General features: G+C 39.0%; 1 protein-coding gene across 11 annotated transcripts in view; it reads left to right on the plus strand.

Moving 5' to 3' along the window:
* Positions 1 to 22,010, plus strand: part of RAI14 (retinoic acid induced 14) — a 175,710-nt gene extending 153,700 nt beyond the window's left edge. For 9 of the 11 annotated variants that reach the window (XM_032135982.2, XM_058429996.1, XM_058429997.1 and 6 more), the window contains 11 exons: positions 127 to 233; positions 883 to 1,061; positions 1,296 to 1,324; positions 2,691 to 2,777; positions 3,699 to 3,785; positions 7,918 to 7,972; positions 10,856 to 10,974; positions 12,081 to 13,616; positions 15,451 to 15,600; positions 19,142 to 19,207; positions 20,095 to 22,010. In XM_032135982.2, coding sequence (XP_031991873.1) covers positions 127 to 233; positions 883 to 1,061; positions 1,296 to 1,324; positions 2,691 to 2,777; positions 3,699 to 3,785; positions 7,918 to 7,972; positions 10,856 to 10,974; positions 12,081 to 13,616; positions 15,451 to 15,600; positions 19,142 to 19,207; positions 20,095 to 20,172 — 2,493 coding nt within the window. In that variant the 3' untranslated portion in view covers positions 20,173 to 22,010. The remainder of the gene's footprint in view (positions 1 to 126; positions 234 to 882; positions 1,062 to 1,295; positions 1,325 to 2,690; positions 2,778 to 3,698; positions 3,786 to 7,917; positions 7,973 to 10,855; positions 10,975 to 12,080; positions 13,617 to 15,450; positions 15,601 to 19,141; positions 19,208 to 20,094) is intronic. The other 2 variants (XM_032135983.2, XM_058430003.1) reach the window with 1 other exon arrangement.
* The last annotated feature ends 1,090 nt before the right edge of the window (positions 22,011 to 23,100 follow it).

Raw genomic sequence — 23,100 nt, forward strand, 5'->3', positions numbered from 1 at the left:
AGGATGGACCAGATATTAGATCAGCAGTCCAAGTCAGGAGAAAAATGTGCAAAAAACAGGGGCTGACTTTTGCACTTCTGGCATTTTGTGCCTGAGGTAAAATCTAAATCTGAATTTGTCTCCTAGGATGGGAATATACCGCTGCTTCTTGCTGTACAAAATGGTCACAGTGAGATCTGTCACTTTCTCCTGGATCACGGAGCAGATGTCAATTCCAGGAACAAAAGTGGAAGGTACTCCAGAATTAGGCAGAAATCATGTGACTTCAGTGATATCCACATTCTGAGGGTATTTCAAAATATCACAGCTATATTTTGGATCATTTGTTATAAGGGATTTTTAACTTCTTACCTTTTTAAAGTTCTACTGTTTCTGATAATCAAGAATCTCTGTTGACTTTAAAGCAATTTTCCCCAGACATCTGCAGACATCATTGCTGGCTAAGTCTGTGAGGAGACTATTAAATGCTAATGTGAATAAACAATGTCCTGTGACTTCCTATGCAAAATAAAATAAACTTATTGGTTGTTTTGGAGAAATGGTCTTAGAAATATATATGGTATTTAAAATGCTTGAGGTAAAACACGGATAAGATTCATGCCAGTCATATTAAATCCCATCATATTGTGCTAAATAGTGTAGAAGATTACGTTGTTTGACTAAATGTGGTTTAATGTTTTGATTTAATCTGTAGTTTAAAACAAAAAAAAAAACACCTAATTTCATCTTGATTGCATTCCACTTCGAATTCTCCGAAGATTAAGTGTAATAAAGGTTTAACTGCACTTAATCTTCTTTTCTCTTTTTTGAAGACAACTGATTTCCCAAGAAAGACTTTTTACGTTCTCTTAGTACTAATTTTGTGTCTCTTTTTTCCTTTAGAACTGCTCTCATGCTGGCCTGCGAGATTGGCAGCTCTAACGTTGTGGAAGCCTTAATTAAAAAGGGTGCAGACCTAAACCTTGTAGATTCTCTTGGACACAATGCCTTACATTATTCCAAACTCTCAGAAAATGCAGGAATTCAAAGCCTTCTATTATCAAAAATCTCTCAGGATGCTGGTATGTAAAAGAAAATAGCCAATGTTGTTTTAAGTTTATCCACTCCATTTTCCCCAAAGGATAAAGGAATGTGTGCAATATGATACATTTTATTATTCTTTTAAACATATTCTTGCAGAAAAATGGAGTGTTAATAAATATTGTATATGGTGTATGTGTGTGTATCCCCCCACCCAAAGTGAATATGAATCATTATGCTTCTTATAGTTCTTTTTTTCACTCTTTCTTCTATAGATTTAAAGACCCCAACAAAACCAAAGCAGGTATTTATCTTTGGGGGAGGCTTTTATGTTTCATTTATGCTTGTGGGAATTTAAAAATGTTCAGATTTAACCACTCTGGTCCACTAGTAAAGTAATAAAGACTATATTGAAAATACTTAGGGACTGAAATATCTTTGAATAAATGAGTCATTGTTATAAGGTGTTAAAGGTTGCCGGGCCGGTGGCTCACGCCTGTAATCCCAGCACTTTGGGAGGCCGAGGCTGGTGGATCACCTGAGGTCGGGAGTTCAAGACCACCCTGACCAATATGGAGAAACCCCGCCTCTACTAAAAATACAAAATTAGCCGGGCATGGTGGCGCATGCCTGTAATCCCAGCTGTTCGGGAGGCTGAGGCAGGAGAATCACTTGAACCTGGGAGGCGGAGGTTGCGGTGAGCTGAGATTGTGCGATTGCACTCCATCCTGGGCAACAAGAGTGAAACTCCATCTCAAAAAAAAAAAAAAGGTGGTAAAGGTTTCCTTAATAATTTGCTTTATTTCAAAAGCATGTAATTTTAAACTTGCTACTTATATGTTCATCTTTTTCTGAAATGTACTAACTCATACTTCCTATTGGTGTGAAAATGTTTGATGTGGCTTAAACTCTGTGACTGAATAACACTGTTTTAAATACTTGTAATATCACATGAGCTACAGAGCTACAGCCAGAAAATGTTAGCTATTTAATGAAAATAAGAGAATTTAGCCTTTTCTTTTAATTAGGGTTTTTCTAGAATGTCATGTAGTGTTACACAAAGTAGAAATTGAGTTTGCCCTGTTATTGTGTAGTTTTTTTCTAAAAATATATTGTCACTATCTGTTTTTTTTGACGAACAGTATATGTTTGGTTGTTTATTTATTTACACATCTATGTTCTTGAAGAAATCATAAACAGCAAATACTCAATACTGAATTTATGTGCTAACTGTATTACTTATCAGTAACCTTCAAAAATGAAGTTATCCCTTTCTCTCATATTTATAGTCTTTAAAAAAAGGAATGGAAGTAATGCAGATGTGTGGGAAATACCATTGCTTTTCATTAATACAGAAAGCTGACTATGATTGTATTCTGGATTCTAAGTTGTAGTAGACCTCAGCCTCTACTTTCCCAGTTCTCCACACCAACCTAATCTGGTTTTGGCTCATGTGTTTTTATTTTCTTGCTATTAAAGCACGGGCTGCTAGGAGAATACTTGCGCATGCATATTATTTATTTTTATGTTGGTAGCAGATTTCAGATTTTGATAAAGTAAGAAATGCATGAACTTTTGAGGTTTTTCTCATGTGTTTGATAAAGCTACTTGCCCAGACTTTACTAACCAAACTAACCCACCTCCATTCTTTGGACTGTGATAACTTTCAGCATGACCAAGTCTCTAAAATAAGCTCAGAAAGAAGTGGAACTCCAAAAAAACGCAAAGCTCCACCACCTCCTATGAGTCCTACCCAGGTAAAAACAAAAGCAAACCAACAATCAATAAACGCACCACAAGAAAACCATAAATTTGTCATTTTGTTTAGGCCAAAAAGGAATGTTTTAGAACTGACCTTTAAGTGCATATTTAAAATTTTCCTTAGCAGTTTTAAATTACAAATTGTGGTAAGAAGGATTTTGATGATTAGTATGGAAATAATGTTGATTCTTATCTATTTTTAAAAAAACAGTAGAACCGAGTAGACTCTTTTTGAAAAGTCTCAAGGAAATTTCTCAAAATCTTATCACAGAAACTTTCCCTTAAGATAAGTTCAATTTATTTTTCGTTCCTTCTGTTAAAAGATCTAGTAAGGAGTGGGAGAATGAGTAGCCAGTGAGGCAATTAGTTGAAAATGAATTTCAGTTGGTTTCTTAAAACATTGCTAAAATATATTTGCCTTTCTAATTGCTTTTAAGGTTGGCTAATATTAAAAGTAGTTTTCATTTCTGAGCTTTATAGTGACCATTGCATAGAGGAGGAAGCAAGGTAATCTATGTAATGGCAGGTAAAAACACATCGAGATTTGTTATTTAAAAATTCATAGGCCATAAAGAGAATAATCCATATTTAAATAGGGAGGAATAGTTCATCTCATAAGTATTTTTTAAATGTATGTTAGCATACTTATTAATATTCTTAACCTGCAATAGAAGTTTTATAGATTTTTTAAAAAGTGATTCTAATATAGGAGCAAAGTTATATTCTGTAAACTTTCAGAAAGTATTTGAAGTAGCTGAATTGCATTGAAAATATTCTACCCTTGAATTAATTGATGCCAAGGATACTTACCGTTAGATTTCATTGCATTGGTTAAACAGGTTGATTCTTCGGCACTGGAGAAGAGGAATTTGAAGATACATTCTTTATTGATGATTTTCATTTTGTTTCTTTTTTAGTTGAGTGATGTCTCCTCCCCAAGATCAATAACTTCGACGCCACTATCAGGAAAGGAATCAGTATTTTTTGCTGAACCACCCTTCAAGGTATTTCCTTTCTGTATTCAGTTTTGTTACTGTATTTTAAGATACATGATAGACTTGCTTTAAGTTATATAATACTGGGAAAAACAGAATATACTTCTGAATCATTGGTTCACAACCTTTTCACCATAAAGTACCCCTTGATTATTTTTTCTGGCATGGACCCCATAAAGCAAGAATGATACAGCTAGTTTGTATCCATAATAATTTAAAATTTTTAAAAAAATAATTGAGTGAATAAATTAAATTTACAAACCAATAATTGATTTTCTTCATTAAAAAAAAAAAGAGACAAGAGGGCTGGGTGCAGTGGCTCACACCTGGAATCCCAGCACTTTGGGAGGCCAAGGTGGGCAGATCACCTGAGGTCAGGAGTTCAAGACCAGCTTGGCCAGCAAGGCGAAACCCTAACTCTACTAAAAATACAAAAACTAGGCCGGGGCTGGTGGCTCACGCCTGTAATCCCAGCACTTTGGGAGGCTGCAGCAGGTGGATCACGAGGTCAAGAGATCGAGACCATCCTGCCCAACATGGTGAAACCCCGTCTCTACTAAAAGCACAAAAATTAGCTGGGCATGATGGTGTGCGGCTTTAATCCCAGCTACTTAGGAGGCTGCTGCAGGAGTATCACTTGGACCCAAGAGGCAGAGATTGCAGTGAGCCGAGATCGCGCCACTGCACTCTAGCCTGGCAACAGGGCGAGACTCCGTCTCAAAAAAAAAAAAAAAAAGAAAAGAAAAAAATACAAAAATTAGTTGGGCGTAGTGGCAGGTGCCTGTAGTCCCAGCTACTCAGGAGGCTGAGGCAGGAGAATTACTTGAACCCAGGAGGCAGAGGTTGCAGTGAGCCAAGATCAGGCCACTGCACTCCAGTGTGGGCGACACAGCGAGTGTCTTATGGTGGGGAGCAGGGACAAAGTTTACTTATATGGAATCTAAAAAAGTTGAACCCATAGAAGCAGAGAGTAGAATGATAATTGGGGGAGTGGTGGGAGGTGTTGGGGAGATGTTGGCTAGAGGATACAACATTTCATCCAGATAAAAGGAATAAGTTCAAGAGATCCATGGTACGACATGGTGACTATAGTTAATAACAATGCAGTGGATTCTGAAAATCACTCAGAGAGTAGATTTTAAGTGTTTTCATCACAAAAAATGATAAGTGTGTGAGATTAATTAGCTCCATGGCCATTTCACATTATGTAAGTATTTGCAGACATCATGATGTACATGATAAATACATACAACTGTTATTTGTCAACTAAAAAATAAATTAACTTTTTCAAAAATAAGGTGTGGAAGTTACCAGCTTCTACCTGTTATTCTCCTCATTCTTTCCTGAATGCAGAATATTGAGGAAATGCCAAAAATTATATTTCAGGAACTTCTCTATTTATAATGAAATATTCTAGATTGGATCCTGGGACAGAAAAAGGCCATTATTCGAAAAACTGGCACAGTTTGAATAAAGCTGTAATTTAGATAGTAGTAATTTACCAATTGACAAATGTATAATGGCTACATCTGTTGTAAACATTAGGAGAAATAAGTGAAGGTTTCTATCTTGCAACTTTTTTGTAAATCTTAAATTGCTCCAAATACAAAGTGCTAAAGTTTTTTTAAAAAGAGACAAAGATAAGAACTTACCAGATAACCAGTCTTCTTACCCAATTAAGTTTATATTAATTCCAATCAAAGAGACAGAAACTTGTGTTAATCTCTGTTGTCTTACTGAGAATTGTATAGTTAGTTTTTTTCCTGACTATAAAAGTAATATGTATTTATTTTACAAATGTTAGAAAATCCATTAGGTCTTATCCACCTGGTTCTGTAGATTTGTGGTTGGAAAACATTTTAAGGAAGTGGGAGGATATTTCCATTTAATATCTGTTTATCTAACATACTGAGAAACTGTACTCAGGGGGGAAATAAAATTTATAATTGTCAACATGAAATTTCAATATTTTATATTTACTTACTTTCCCTTATTTAGAATTACTAAAGATGTTTTCTTTTAACTTGGATACACATTAATCTGAAACAGATTCTATCAACTTATCATTTCCCTCACTTTAGACTTTACTAATAAACTCTTCAGATGAATTTCTATGTAAGACAAGGCAACTATACTCTTACAGTTAGTACGATAATATCTTCTGATATGACTGTGCCTCAAAGAAGCAACGCAATCCAAAGAATAATATCACAAATTATGATTTTTCAGAGGTAGAGTATAACAGACTGTCATTTCTGAAAAAACAAAAAAACCAAGATAAAAAGTGACATTTATTCCTATGTTAGCTTAGGGAGGAGAAAAAAAGTGATATCTAGGCCAGGCTCGGTGGCTCACAGCTCAAGCCTGTAATCCCAGCACTTCAGGAGGCTTAAGCGGGTGGATCACGAGGTCAGGAGATCAAGACCATCCTGGCTAACACAGTGAAAGCCCATCTCTACTAAAAATACAAAAAATTAGTCGGGTGTGGTGGCACGCGCCTGTAGTCCCAGCTACTGGGAAGGCTGAGGCAGGAGAATCGCTTGAACCCGGGAGGCGGAGGTTGCAGTGAACCAACATTGCGCCACTGCACTCCAGCCTGGGCGACAGAGACTCCATCTAAAAAAAAAAAAAAAAGAAAAGAAAAAGTGATGTCTATTTAAAATGGCTAAAATTTAAAAAGACTGAGACTACCAAGTGAGGATTGAGGATGTGGCAGAACTAGAACTCCATTTCCTGCTGGTGGGAATCTAAAATGGTATAACTATTACCAGTTTGGAAAGCTGGAAGTTTCAATAAAGTTAAATATAAACCTAATATATGATCCAGCCATCCCCTCATAGGTGTTTACCAAAATAAATGAAATTATATGTTTAGACACAATCTTGTATGCAAATGTTTGTAGCAGCCTTATTCACAACCTCTCCAAATTGGAAGGAATCCAAATGTCCATGAACAAGAGAATAAAGATAATGAGATATACCCACATAATGAAATATTATCTGCCAATAAAGAGGAATGAACTGTAGTGCAAGTAACATCATAGTTGAATCTGTAAAGTCATCATGCTGAGAGAAGCCAGCCACCAAAAAATTCATACGGGATGACATTCCATTTATAGGAACTCTAAGAAATGTAAGAAAAAGAGTTGTGGTTGCCTAGGAATGATGTGGGCAAGGACTGGTTGTAATGAGGCATGAAGAAACTTTTAGGCATAATGAACAGATTATCTTGACTATAGTGTTGGTTCCATAGGTATACATCTGTCAAAACCTCTTCAAATTGTAAACTTGGCTGGATGCAGTTTATTATATGTTATATAGTGGAAAATATAAAATAAGTAAATTTGTTATAAAAGTGAAAGGACTGCTTTTTGTAAAGATAAGCACTTAACTAAAAATAAGCTACTTTATTGTTTAGCATTTGGGCTTTTACAAAGGTATCTCTGCTGAAAAATTCTCTTATAATTGACTGGCTCATTCGGATGCCACATTGTAATTTTTAGCAAGTCACTGTAATGTTTTGAAATGAGATCGTGGCTTTGAAATTCCAAGAATTTTAACAGTATATTAACAGACATTCAGGGACAAAGGATTAGAGAAAATCTTTAGGGAATCTATTGCCAATCTGAGACCGTATGATATTTATTACCATTTCCCTTAGAAAAGTTAATAATAACTTTAATAGCAGATAACTTATAAAATGATAAAGCTAAAAAATCTGCTTTAAAATATTTCAATCAATGTATAATGCATACATATAGAACTTCCCTTTGACTTCATTATGAAAGCAGTATTTGCCATCTCAGTTTTTAGTACATAACTCAGTAAATTAGCAATTACATAAAATTATTGTAATCTTAAATATATTTGCATTGTACTCACTAAATGAAACTTCTGAAAAATATTTAGAGAATATACCCTCTGGAACTTCTAAAGTTTTAGAAATTAAACTTAGTAGATAATTGTCACTTTTACTCATTTATAGCTTAAAATATCTTCTTTCTTTGAGATTTTCTAGCTGCTTTTCTAGTAGGATAATGCCAGATCTGCTCTGCATAAGCTCAAGGAGGAAAGTCTGCTTGATTCTTTCGTGCAATGTTACATTGAGAAATGTTCTTTAAGTCATTTTTGTGTTTCAATAGGCTGAGATCAGTTCTATACGAGAAAACAAAGACAGACTAAGTGACAGTACTACAGGTAAGATAAGGAAGATCTGTTTTTTGGTTTTTTTTCCTTCAACCAAACTATTTCATGTCCATTTAAAGAGAGCAAAGGCCAAGCTGGGGTACTGTGTAAAAATGTCACGAGCCAGCATGTCCAGAGCTGCCAGTAACGCACAAGCTGAAGCGCTCTGTACTTCAGGGTGCCTTCTTCACCTGCATTTTAAAGAGTCTCTGAATTTGAATTTTGAAAAATACATCTTTATTTTCATTTGTCCCAAACTGCATGTTAGCAGTTCCTTCAATTATGAGTACAGAGAATAAGCCTCAGTCGTATTAGCAGACCAGTGATTCTGTCACCAAGAGAATTCCTGTCACCTTACTGTTATTGCAGATATCTTGAAATATTTACAATATTGCTACTAAAAATTATGGCAGTTATTAGACCTGCTGCCAGATCTTGTTATTATTACCAAATAAGCTCTTAAGTTACTGTAGCCTATATATTTTATCTTACGTATTTAAAAATATTATGTTCAGATGAGGTCCATGGGCTTCTGCTGTCTGCTAAACCCACTCTTTGCAGCTGAGCAGCACATTATTTCATGAAGGGAGAATCCACCATGCCACCTCCGTGACTGTCCCCATCTAACTTTTCTACTTTGGATTTCAAGTAGACACACGCAAAGACAAGAATGTTCATGAAGTCATATGTAATCATATTGTCTTTATGATCATAGGGTTTAATTCATTTTGTCTCTTATAAGAGTGCCTCCTAAGAATTTACCCTTTAAGAATGTAACATAATATCTTCAGAATCCATTTAAAATGTAGAAGAGACGATTTCAAAGATCCGCTTTTGCTCCAGCATTCAGTGTCTTAATCTGTTGTGTATTTCATAGGTGCTTGGAGCCTTTAATTTGCAGAACTTAGAAATATTTTTTATTTATGTATTTATTGATTTATTTTAGAGATTGGGGTCTTACTGTATTGCCCAGGCTGGTCTCAAACTCCTGAGCTCAAGCGATCCTCCCCACCTTGGCCTCCCATAGTGCTGGGATTATAGGCATGAGCCACCACACCCAGCCCTAGAAACACTAAACTTTCTAATTCCTGGAAGAGATCAATGTTAATATAACTAAACAAATGTTACATTGGGTACTTTAAAAACCATTCACTGTATCTTAGAAGTAATTTTTATTTCTTAGAATTGCATTTATGCTCCTAATTCCCTAGTTTATTGACACTCACCAGACTTCATGTCAAGGAAACTCAGAAAGCTGTGATTTAGGCATCAGACTTATGATGAGAAGCAAGGATTTCTATGAAGAAAGGTCATTTTGCATTCTTCCAAGTTAAGATTAAAGTTTTCATTTTTGCATGAAATGGCTGTGAGAAAATAAAAAGCATAGCATTAAAAATTTAGATCAGTGCTTTTCAAAGTGTGGGTAAAGTATTTACTAGCTTATAATAATTAAGGAGTTTGAGCTGGGCATGGTGGCCCACACCTGTAATCCCAGCACTTTGGGAGGCCGAGGTGGGCAGATCACCTGAGGTCGGGAGTTCAAGACCAGCCTGGCCAACGTGGCAAAACTCTGTGTCTACTAAAAATACAAAAATTAGCTATTACATAAAATTATTGAGATTTTATGTAATAGTTAATTATTGAGCATGCCTGTAGTCCCAGCTACTTGGGAAGCTGACGCAGGAGAATCACTTGAATCTGGGAGGTGGAGGTTGCAATGAGCCGAGATCATGCCACTGCACTCCGGCTTGGGTGACAGAGCAAGACTCCATCTCAAAAAGTAATTATAATACTAAGTTTGGACCAGAAATTCACACAGTTACTTCACTAAGCACATTGTTTTGTTCAGCTGACATACTTTTCGTAGGACTTTCTAGATGAAGGAAGCAGTACCTTGCATTGCATTCTGGAGGAAGTTTGCTATCTCAGTGAGAACCTTGAATACCACTTCTTAAGTTGCAATTTCAACATGATAATCATTAGGATGTCAGAAAGTTGTGGTTTACCAACAGGGATTACTGTGGGATTCAGAGAAGAGAAGATAGTTTCATGCCAGGGTGGTCATTGAATGCTTTAAGGACTGGGCAAAGTTTGACATGATGCTTAAGAATTCTCTAGGCAGAGAGATTCTGCAGGGCATTCCTGTGGATAAAGAATGAAAGAATCAGCCGTGTGTTGAGAATGCAGAGGGTGTGATGGGAACCATGAATCTAAGGAAAATAGGAATCTAGAAAAGTAGCAGTGTCATGAACCTGAAGAAGTAGACTGGGGCCAAATCATAGAGGCCTGAACCCAGATAAAGGAATTTGGAGATTAATTTTGGAGGGAAAACAAAGCACTTGACCCAAAGGAATGACCCAAACGAAGTATGTTTTAGGAAGACTGGTCTGACGTTGCTGTGCAGGCTACAGTTTCACTGCGAAGAAGAGAGAGGCAGAGATTTGTTGGGAAGCTGTTTGCAGAGTTTCCAAGTAAGGTGATAAAGTCTGAACTACAGTAATAGTGGTAGGGGGAAAGAAATAAACCAGATTCCAGAGACATTTCTAAAACGATTCACAGAACTGAGACTTACAAGGCACAGGGAAGAACCAAAAACAACCAAGATATGACACTTAAGCAAATGAATAGGAAATATATGACCAAATTCATCAATTTTCAGAATTGCCTTGTACACACATGTATCTAGTATTGTGCTAGCAACACCACAGTAAGGAAACCCCAGTTTCCTTTCTATATAAAATGAAAATTTTAGTTCACCCATCCAGCTGCTAGGGCGTTTTATAATTAGGACCAGGAAGAAGAACTGGATTAGGCTAGGAAGTGAATTTGTCTCAGGTTAGAGAAATAAGAGTTTAATTGTTTTATATTATTTTAAATGGCTTTCTCTTTCCCAAGGTGCTGATAGCTTATTGGATATAAGTTCTGAAGCTGACCAACAAGATCTTCTCTCCCTATTGCAAGCAAAAGTTGCTTCCCTTACCTTGCACAATAAGGAGTTACAAGATAAATTACAGGTATATAAATAGATTGCTATCACGGACTATTCTGTAGAGTCAAGCTCTTGGTCTTTTCAGTAGTCAGATGTATTTTGTTTTAAATGTGTGCATTAGTTTCTTTTTAAAATTAGCTTTAAGCATCTTATAGTTTCAGATTATTTGTTTCATGAGAGTGTTATTCATTAACTCTTTCTGTAAATTATTCAACTGGTAAATTATAAATAATTATACACATAGTATGATCAGTATTAAATATTCTATATGTCTAATAAATTATATAAATAAAACAAACAAAATTTATAGAAATAAAAATTCTATATAAAATATACTCCATACATAGAATGATACATAATATAATTATATATATAAAATTTTATATTTTGATTTTATATATACATTGAAATTTTGTCTTAAATTATATATGTGTATGTGTGTATATATATATAATATTATCCATTCATTTAGTAAAGTTGATCACTTAACAGGTTTAAGAACTTGATAAGAAATGGCTGTACCAAAAAATAATAAGAAGAAATAGCTGTACTATATATCGATTACCCCTCCTGGCAAGTAGAATGATATAAGAAATAAAGGAAATTTTTGAATTGGAGGCTTTGTAGAGAAAACAATTTTAGTGTTTTCAAAGTGACACAAATCATCTGTCCCAATAGAACCCAAAGCAAGCTTTGTGTCATTAGTCCCACTCATGTCCCAGACTGTCTTTTTTCATGGCATGAGAATACACAGGCAAAGTGATCATGCTACTCTCCCGTACCAAAGTTGCGGATTTACTCCTCTCATTCTAGTTGCTTGCTTAGCTAACCACACCTTTGGTATCCTTTTTTTTATTTTTTTGTTTTATTTTTTTTGAGACGGAGTCTTGCTCTGTTGCCCAGGCTGGAGTGCAGTGGCGCGATCTCGGCTCACTGCAAGCTCCGCCTCCCGGGTTCACGCCATTCTGTTGCCTCAACCTCCCGAGTAGCTGGGACTACAGGCACCCACCACCACGCCTGGCTAATTTTTTGTATTTTTTTTTTTAATAGAGATGGGGCTTCACCGTGTTAGCCAGGATGGTCTCGATCTCCTGACCTTTGGTATCATTTAATTCTTGCTTTTTTTCCTAGGCCAAATCACCCAAGGAGGCGGAAGCAGACCTAAGCTTTGACTCATACCATTCCACCCAAACCGACTTGGGCCCATCCCTGGGAAAACCTGGTGAAACCTCTCCCCCAGATTCCAAATCATCTCCATCTGTCTTAATACATTCTTTAGGTAAATCCACTACTGACAGTGATGTCAGAATTCAGCAACTGCAAGAGATTTTGCAAGATCTACAGAAGAGATTAGAGAGCTCTGAAGCAGAGAGAAAACAGCTACAGGTCGAACTCCAGTCCCGAAGGGCAGAACTGGTATCCTTAAACAACACTGAGATTCCAGAGAACAGCTCTGACCTCAGCCAGAAACTTAAAGAAACTCAGAGCAAATACGAGGAGGCTATGAAAGAAGTCCTTAGTGTGCAGAAGCAGATGAAACTCGGTCTTGTCTCACCTGAAAGCATGGATAATTATTCACATTTCCACGAGCTGAGGGTCACGGAAGAGGAAATAAATGTGCTAAAGCAGGATCTGCAGAATGCACTAGAAGAAAGTGAAAGAAATAAAGAGAAAGTGAGAGAGTTAGAGGAAAAACTGGTAGAGAGGGAGAAAGGTACAGTGATTAAGCCACCTGTGGAAGAGTACGAGGAAATGAAAAGTTCATATTGCTCTGTTATTGAGAATATGAATAAGGAGAAAGCATTTTTGTTTGAGAAATACCAAGAGGCCCAAGAAGAAATCATGAAATTAAAAGACACACTAAAAAGTCAGATGACACAGGAAGCCAGTGATGAAGCTGAGGACATGAAAGAAGCCATGAATAGGATGATAGATGAACTCAATAAACAAGTGAGTGAGCTGTCACAGCTGTACAAAGAAGCCCAGGCTGAGCTGGAGGATTACAGGAAGAGGAAATCTCTAGAGGACGTCACAGCTGAATATATCCATAAAGCAGAGCATGAGAAACTGATGCAATTGACAAACGTGTCCAGGGCTAAAGCAGAAGATGCACTGTCTGAAATGAAGTCTCAGTATTCAAAAGTGTTGAAGGAGTTGACCCAGCTCAAACAACTGGTTGATGCACAGAAAGAGAACTCTGTCTCTATCACAGAACATTTGCAAGTGATAACCACGCTGAGGACTGCAGCAAAAGAGATGGAAGAAAAAATAAGCAATCTTAAGGAACACCTTGCAAGCAAGGAAGTGGAAGTAGCAAAGCTGGAGAAACAACTCTTAGAAGAGAAAGCTGCTATGACTGATGCAATGGTACCCCGGTCTTCCTATGAAAAGCTCCAGTCATCCTTAGAGAGTGAAGTGAGTGTGTTGGCATCAAAATTAAAGGAATCAGTGAAGGAGAAAGAGAAGGTCCATTCAGAGGTTGTCCAGATTAGAAGTGAGGTATCACAGGTGAAAAGAGAAAAGGAAAATATTCAGACTCTCTTGAAATCCAAAGAGCAAGAAGTAAATGAACTTCTGCAAAAATTCCAGCAAGCTCAGGAAGAACTTGCAGAAATGAAAAGATACTCTGAGAGCTCTTCAAAACTGGAGGAAGATAAAGATAAAAAGGTTGGTGAAACTGTACTGCTGTGGGTTTCTAGCAATAAGTCTTAGTCTCTTTGGCTTTTGCTATATTAAATACTTATAGTGTTGGCACTAAACTGGAGTGAATGCTCAGAGGCTCTGCACATGAACTTTATCTGTCACCAAAGCCACATTAAGAATAGTTTGTTGGGTTGGCCGGACGTGGTGGCTCACGCTTGTAATCCCAGCACTTTGGGTGGCCGAGGTGGGCAGATCACTTGTGGTCAGGAGTTTGAGACCAGCCTGGCCAACATGGTAAAACCACGTCTCTACTAAAAATACAAAAATTAGCTTGGCATGGTGGCACACGCCTGCAATCCCAGCTACTAGGGAGACTGAGGCAGGAGAATGGCTTGAACCCAGGAGGTGGAGGTTGCAGTGAGCCAAGATCAGGTCACTGCACTCCAGCCTGGGCAACAGAGTGAGACTTCATCTCAAAAAAAAAAAAAAAAAAGAATAGTTTGTTGGGTATTTATATTTTAAAAACACATCTGCTGGGCATAGTGGCTCACTCCTCTAATTCCAGCAGTTTGGGAGGCCGTGATGGGAGGATGGCTTGAGACCAGCCTCAGCAACATAGTGAGACCCCATCTGTACAAGAAATTTAAAAATTAGCCAGGCATGGTGGTATGAGCATGTAGTCCCAGCCACTTGAGAGGCTAAGGCAGGAAAATCACTAGAGCCCTAGAAGTCAAGGCTGTCATGAGCCATATCAACACCACTGCATTCTAGCCTGGGTAACAGTGAGACCCTGCCTTAAAAAATCTTAAATAAGCAAACATCAATCTTCGGCCACTTCTCCTTGTACTAAAGCATTTTCACATATGTGGTGCATATGTGTCCTTTAAAAATCATTTTACAGAAGCTTTGCCAGTGTTGGGGATCAGAAGTGAACCTGCAAACTGGAAAGTATTTGTGATCCACCTGAAACTTCAAGTTCTTTTTCTGGATTCAGAACAGATTCCTCCATAATATGAAACTAAAATACTCCTAGACTTAATCCTGCTTCCCGAAGGTCCATGAGCTTCCCCTCAAGTCAGTGTAAATGCTACCCTTGCCGGTCCCTCCTTTGACAGGTATATAGGAGAGGAAGGGGGAGGAATGTGGGGACCCAGCAATTTGAGATGGCGCTGGACACAAGAGATGGTGCTGGCCATGCTGCTGGAGGAAGGAGGGAAGCAAAGGGGAAGTTCAGGGGGATGGTTCTACGCCTCAATCGGCTCTGCATCTCTAGTCCCCTGTCTCGGAGGTTCCGAATGGCATTCATGGGAGACTGCTTAACTCTATTCTTTTGTAATGAGTGTTTCAAAAGAGCTTTACCAGCCAGGGGAACGGGGATTAGGGAGTGGTGGGGTACGGTGGGGAGTTAGTTGTGTTTAAAGAAAAATGTCCAGAGATATCAGGCTTCCTAGGCCTTATTCCTGATCACCCATGTCAGCAGTATTGGACAAAATATAGCTGTCTCCAAATAAAACCTGAAATCTTAATTCTGATTTTTTTTTTCAATCATACCCCTTTTAAGAGTAAAAGTAGGAAACCAACATCACAGCTTTTGTTACCGCCATCACCAAAACATAATATGTAATTCAAGGGCCTTTTTCTGAACCTAATGGATGCAGCAGGCTTTGTTAGTTTGCCTGATTTTGTTATCTGTTTCATTTTATGAGTTTTTTTATTTAAATGTATTAAAAGGGAATTGTTCCAAAGTCTTAAGTCCCAGAGGCCAAAAGAGATGACTATGTTTGAGGCTTAGAAATATATGAAATTTTGCTTTGCAGACATGTTACTGCCTGTTAATACCATTTTCCTTTGCCCCTAGATAAATGAGATGTCAAAGGAAGTCACCAAATTGAAGGAGGCCCTGAACAGCCTCTCCCAGCTCTCCTACTCAACAAGCTCATCCAAAAGGCAGAGTCAGCAGCTGGAGGCGCTGCAGCAGCAAGTCAAACAGCTCCAGAACCAGCTGGCGGTGAGTGGGCTTGTTTCTGCTGCCTGGTTTGGGGTGGAGGGCCTGGCAGATTCCATACCATCTTAGCTGCTAGGGCAAGTGGGCGTGAACAAAAAGATTCTCAGCCCAAAGGAATGTACTTCAATGAGCAGTTGACCGATTTCTTCAGTGAGGGCAAAAGAGGGAGTCACTGGTGGAATTCCCGGTCGTTATCAGCAATGCAATGGGTCAGATATTCACTGGGAAGGAAAGAACCAACAGGACAGTGGGAGGAGGCTACGTGCTCACTCATACCCTAACTTTTTACCCCTTCTCCTTTTTCTGCAACACTCTTTCCTCATCTCTGGCAGTGGCAAGAGATTTTTCTTGTTAGAGGCCAGGATCTCTAGTAGTTGTATCTCCTGAAGCTGCTTCTTGGCCCTTCTCCTTATTTCGCCCAGGAAAGCCCTTGCTTATCTAAATTGGTTTCCTGGGCCCATTGTAACAAATCACCACAAATTTGGTTTAAAACAACATGAGTGTATTATTTTATAGTTGCATTGAACAGAAGTCCAAAATCACTTTCACTGGACTGACTTTAAGTTGTTGGCAGGGCTGGTTCCTCCTCGAGACTGCAGGAGAAAATCAATTTTCTTGCCTTTTCCAGTACCAGAGGCTGCCTGCATTCCGTGGCTCATGGCCTCTTACTCCATCTTCGAGGCACATCACTCCAGCATCTGCTCAGTCTTCCCATCTCCTCCTTCAGCCTTTGATTTTCTTGCCTCCCTCTTAAAAGGACCCTTATGATTACATCTAAAGCCCACCTAGATAATCCAGATAATCTCCCTCTCCATCTCAAAACCCTTAATTGCATCTGCAAGATGCCTTTTGCCATATAAAGTAACATTCACAGGTTCTGGGGATTTGGATGTGGACATCTTTCGAGAGCCATTATTTAGCTTCCACAATATCTGTTAAGGTTTGAGTTGGCATGGGTACATTACGTTTTCTACCTAAAGTCCAGGGTTAGTCTGTCCTGGACTGTCTCTAGCTTACATATACAAACAGAATATGGATTTGATGATTTCTTCAGAATAGACTTAACTGTAGTGAATTCAGATTTCTGCAGTCCTTACTCTGGCTGGCCACAAAGTTCAATGCTAGATTTGGAGGAAACAGCTCTACTCTAGCAATGGTGGATACTTACGGGAGGAGAAGCTGCTCTTTACTGTGTTCTGCAGGTCATTCTTCTCCTGATAAAATGGTATTACAGACTTGTAGATAAAGTGCTATTGGTTTATACAGTAACTCTTATAATTATGCAACATGTGTTTGTTGAACTCTTACTATACATCAGTATTATACATGGTGCTGATGATATAAAATAAGACTCAGTCCCTTGCCCTCATGGAGTTTATACTCTATATAAGTTTTCAACAAAGAGATGCCCAGCATACCGTGGGGCATACAAAGGAAATGTGTCTGGGCATACAAAGGAAATATGTCTACCCAATCTTGCTGAGTCATGAAAAGCTTCCTACGGGAGTTATACTCGTGCTGAGTCTTGAAGGCCTGAGTAAGAATATTTTGTTACTCAGCAAGGACTGACATGTGGCATTAGCTGGCTTTTAGGAACCTTGGTGAGAACCATTCCAGTGGAGTGGGGAGGAGGGTAGAATCTGGACTGCAGTAGAATGGCTGCTAGAGAAGTGAGTCAGTAGATAGGTATCTGGTGGGGCTAACCAGTCGCGGCAGGGGTTGGGGGAAGCCTGAAGCAAGTTTGCTGGAAAGATGGGAAGTGGTGGTTAGGGTGTGGAATGCTTTCAGTTGAGATTTCAGAGGTGGTAATGACAGAGGCAGGGCTACGACCAAAGAGGAGCATGTTATTAAAGCTGAAGTTGAGGAACTGAGAGGTTCAGGTGTTAGATGGATCATTCACACAGATATCGAAGCCAAGCAAATGATGACAGAAGCAAGGATAGAAAGGAAGACAGATCAGAAGATAAAATCATAAATAATTGAGTAGGGATTGCTGAAAGGTGAAGAGGGAACAACACAGAGAGAAATGCCAAATGTGCCTTCTTATGGTGTAAACTTAAAGGACGGGTTTTAAAGTGTCCCTTAATAACAGGAAAGATACCTCATATTCTGACACTGAACGGGGGAAGGAAGAATGGGTATTATGGACTTTTGTACATTTTTGAAGTAATCCATGTATGATGGTCTCAATTTTCATGATGAATTAGGAGGACAGGCTCTTAGAACAAGAGTTTCAGAGATAAGACCCTTGAAACAGCCACTGAGAGGGACTGGAGTAATAGCTAAACAAGGAGAAATAGAAGCATCAGCGGCTGTATTGAGGAACCACTGGAGATTGGGGCCACCACCCTCTTTGCCTCCTTGGTACACTGATAGCTAAATAATTGAGCTCCCCAAGGATTATACAACACTGGCCATATAGTGGATAATCAATAATTCTCTTAAAAATAATAGACTTTAAAAATTAAATTAGTACATATTTGGTCATTATAGAAAAGTTGAATACAGAAAACTCTTAACAAGTTCCTAATTTTCCACAATTCAATAACTCTGAGATAATCACTTTTTACATTTGATATATTTCCTTGCAGTATTTACATTTAATGTAGCTGTATTTGCATAAGTATGTGTACATATATACACACACATATATACATATAAACACACATATAGACACACACACACACATATATATATATATATATTTTTTTTTTTTTTGACAGAGACAGAGCCTCGCTCTGTCACCCAGGCTGGAGGGCAGTGGCGCGATCTCGGCTCACTGCAAGCTCCACCTCCTGGGTTCATGCCATTCTCCTGCCTCAGCCTCCCAAGTAGCTGGGACTACAGGCGCCCGCCGCCACGCCTGGCTAATTTTTTCTATTTTTTAGTAGTGACGGGGTTTCACCATGTTAGCCAGGATGGTCTCAATCTCCTGACCTCGCGATCCGCCCGCCTTGGCCTCCCAAAGTGTTGGGATTACAGGCGTGACCCACTGCGCCCGGCCTATGTATTTTTTGAGACAGAGTTTTGCTCTGTCACCCACGCTGGAGTGCAGTGGCGCGATCTCGGCTCACTACAACCTCTGCCTCCCAGGTTCAAGCCATTCGCCTGCCTCAGCCTCCTGAGTAGCTGGGATTACAGGTACCGACTACTACGCCTGGCTAATTTTTGTATTTTTAGTAGAGACAGGGTTTCACCATGTTGTCCAGGCTGGTCTCAAACTCCTGACCTCAAGTGATCACCCACCTCAGCCGCCCAAAGTGCATATATTTTTAAAACCAAACTTGGGATGATAATAACTCCTTTTCATACGGTTTTTTCTAGAGTTGACATACCAAGACTTTTTTCCCTAAGATTATTGGCAAGTATTCAGAAATACACAAGCCAGTAAGACCACAACAATTTTAGAGGCTTCCAGAGCTCGCATAAAGTGGAGGGGACCACTTGGGTAGCATTTGGCTGCAGCTTTCTCATAGTTTTTTGTTTTTGTTCTTTCTTTAAAGATCTCCTAAGCTCATAATAATGTGAAATATTCCCTTTCTAGGAATGCAAGAAACACCACCAGGAGGTCATATCAGTTTACAGAATGCATCTTCTGTATGCCGTGCAGGTATGGTGATGCCCCTTGAAGTATCTGGACATCCTAAAGAAATATGGCAGCACATGTTGACAGAACTCCCATCATTTAACCAGTAGAATGAACAAGAATTAGAGAATCCTTTTCACTGGAAAGCCCGGATATGCCTTTTGCATTGCTTTGGATTCTGTGTCAGGAGCCTTGTGCCCTGTTTACCAGGAACAGCCCCATCTTTTAAGGCAGGGCCTCACTCTGTCTCGAAGGCTGGAGTGTAATGGCATAATGTCGCCTCACTGTAGCCTCGACCCACAGGCTCAAGTGATCCTCCCACCTTAGCCTCCCAAGTAGGTGGGATTACAGGCACCCACCGCCGTACCTGGCTAATTTTTGTATTTTTTGTAGACATGGGGCTTTGCCATGTTGCCCAGGCTGGTCTCAAACTCCTGAGCTCAAACAATCCACCCGCCTCGGCCTCCCAAGTGCTGAGATTACAGGCATGAGACACCACGCCCCGCCCTCCCATCATTTATTGAGGAATGAGGGACGATGTGGTCCTCCACTAGGAGGATCGGGGCTTTATTTTCCAGCAATGCTGATCTTCTTAGTTACCAGTGCTGCCTTGGCTCTATGAAGCTTGGTGTTCTGGCTGCTGGACGCACATTTGCAACTGAGACCCCAGATAGCTTTTGCTGAGGGTTTTGGTAGACAGTGCCACCTCATTTTCCAGCTGGATAAAGGCAGGGCCCTTTCTTTGACTCAGTTCCTCATATAAATTTGGGAAATGATAGGGCTGACATTCCTGTGAAAGATGTGGGAATTAGCCCAGGTCTTCATTGCAGTCAGCCATCTCATTCCCCAGAGAAGAAAGTGCCATGGCTTAATTTAGGTTCTAATGAGTATCTTGTGTTTGAATATCCTAGGGCCAGATGGATGAAGATGTCCAGAAAGTACTGAAGCAAATCCTTACCATGTGTAAAAACCAGTCTCAAAAGAAGTAAAGTGGATTCCTCGGCAGGACACTGCTCCTTGTCATCCGTCTTTGTGTTAGATCCAGAGTTGTTGGCAGCTGCTGCCATTGTTCTCATTCGTGGTATGCACTGTGGCCTAGCGTAGCTTATTCCCTTTCCAAAGGTTTCTGAGGACTTGTCCCAGGAGAAGACTGCCCGCCTCAGAACTGCTTAGAGACTTCAAACCAGCAGAGGTGAAAGTCCCTGCCATCCCTTCAGATTCCAGAGCTGGGATCTGCCACGCCCAGAGGTCTGGTCCTGATGCTGGCAGGGGGGCCCCCTCCTCTATACCTGACTGGCTGAGTGGCTTCATCACCACCGAGTGATGTGCTGAGGCCTCCTGCAGTGAATGCTCCTTCCATTCCTGTACTCAGGCAGTGCCATTCAGCACAGGAGAGCTCTTTTTGCCTTTGGCTTTCAATTCCAAAATATGATTTAATTTCTAACTAAATTAGTATGGCACTAGTTATGAAGTATCTGCTTAAAACCCTTTATCATGATATCCTGTGGATTTAAAAACTCTAATTCATGTTTTCTTCCCATCTGCCTTATATATCTCATCACCCTGCTTATCAATATTCAGTTTGATGAGCACTATTAACTAAAATATGAAACTTAAAAACAAAAGCAAGTTGTCCTTAAAAGTTCTTAAGTAAATTGTTGACATATTGCAAATTTTCTATGCAAACTTGCCTCCTGCTGTTATCCGTGAAGCTCAGGAAATCCAAACATTTGTGTTTCAACAAGGGACAGTAAACTGTGTGTTTACAGCCAAAAGAAATGCCTCATAGTTCTTAACCTCAACTTTTGTAAAAGTATTTTTTTCTCTGTAATATTTTTATTGGCTCATAAAGATGTTTTCATATCTAAACTCCTAAATAAGTGAAATTACAGTAGATTATATTAACAAAATACTTTTTAGGTAGCCATGCTTGAGACTTTTTAAAAATATAACTTTTTCCTTAAAGTTTTCAGCTATAGCAAAAGGTAGTTATGTAGGCCAGACCTAATATGAGCTGCCACCAACACCCCTAGAACTTTCAGCCATGGTGTCTTCAGAATTGTAGCGCATTTCTGAATCTAGCAATTCCTCCTTTTACCCGTTGAATGTTTTTGAATGCCCTGACTCTACCAGCGCCCATAAATGATCTCTGGAAGGACTGTTAGTACCAACCTGTTTTTCAACTTTGAAGCTAAAAACCCTGATATGGTAATATTATGGTGCATAGCAGAGGTCTCGGAAAAAAAATATTTCTGTTCACTTTACTTTCAGGTTAAAAATGTTTCTAACACGCTTGCAGCTTCCCTTATGGCATTAATCTTTTTGAGGGAGAGAGACAATCCAGGACTCTCCAAAGTATTTAACTGAAAGTAGGGCCTGCTCTGACAGGGCCCACATCTCACAGGGCTGCCTGGCCTCAGTGGGTGCTTGGCTGTGCTGGATGATATGTTGATCTGTATTGGATAAGGACCAATGACAGCAAAGCAAAAATGGCTTTAAAGCTTGGTGTTACTTTTCTTAAGTTGTTTAATTATAGTTAAGCAATTTCAAAAATGCTCCAAAGAAATGTGAAAGGACCTTTTGTCACAGCACTTCAGAAAATACAAAACAGCCCCTTCTGCCCCCGCACAGAAATGCTGCAGAGTATATGAAACTTGAGACATTTTTGTAGGATGCCTGACAAGGTGTAGCCTTTTATCTTGTTTCCGGATGTGTATTTATTACGAGTACTCTGGTTAAATATTGAAAAGTTATATGCTGTAGTTTAGTATTTTGTCTTTGTAATTTACAGAAGTTATTGGAGAAAATAAACTTGTTTCATTTTGCATTTCTGGTGTTGATTCTTGGTGTATTCAGAAGCATATCTGTGTGGCTTCTGAAGATCAGTTCAATAGCATTTCGGTGTGATGGGTTTTCTAGCCTGTACTATGCTCAGCTGGTATGAGTTGTCCGCACTGTCTCACACAAAGTCTCAGATCATTTCTTTTTCCCAGCTCTTGGATTCGCCCTGAGCTCTGCCCCGAGTATCAGCCGCTTTGGGGCAGTTGAATCACAGTCCTTTAATTCACAATTGCCTCTCATTTAATCTGCAGTCTTTTTAACTGTTTGGAAGCCTCCACTGGATTTTTTTTCCTTCTTGCTTCTTGCTTTTTTTGAAAAAGTAATACATACACACAGTAACATAAATAAGTAAATAAATAAATAAATAATCCAAATACATTTTCCTGCCCCATTACAAAGATAATTCAATTCATTCCTGACAAAACTCTTGTCAGGTGAATTCTGGCAAGGTTAAAATCATAATTAAAATGACATGAATTAGGTACAGCTACTTAAGGAGTTAGCATTGTTTATCATACTCCAATGTAACAAGGCCATTTCCCTTCACTTACAACATGATTCCACCTCTACTTCAGTTTCATTGTGCCTTCTTACTATACACTGAAACTTTATTTCAAAGAAAGCATGTGTGTGATACTCAGTTGAATCTCTTATTTCAACTGTGGCCAACCAGACAACTCAGAAGGTGACTTCATGGGGACACGCAGCTGGAGAGGAAACTGAGATAAACCCAAACCAGTCATCTCTGATGAACAGACACCTCATAAGGCAAAATTGGGATATGAAAAGAAACTCTCCTGCCTCCACAATTAGATAGCAGCTAAGACTATAGGACAAATGAAAGGAACCACAAATACATCTTTCTCTTACTCCCCAATCCTTAGTGCATCTACCCAGAAGCAACATCTAGTAAGTTTTTTCGGTGACCTGAGACATTCACTGTTTATATGTACATGTAGGCATGTATTTTTCTTTCTTCTTTAAATATCTTGGAGATTATTCTCTGTCGGCATACAAATCTCTTTTTAACTGCTGAATAAAATTTTGTAGTGTGGTTGTGCTATATTTTATCTTGA

Source organism: Hylobates moloch, unplaced genomic scaffold (genome assembly GCF_009828535.3).
Source record: "Hylobates moloch isolate HMO894 unplaced genomic scaffold, HMol_V3 SCAFFOLD_17, whole genome shotgun sequence".
NCBI lineage: Eukaryota > Metazoa > Chordata > Mammalia > Primates > Hylobatidae > Hylobates > Hylobates moloch.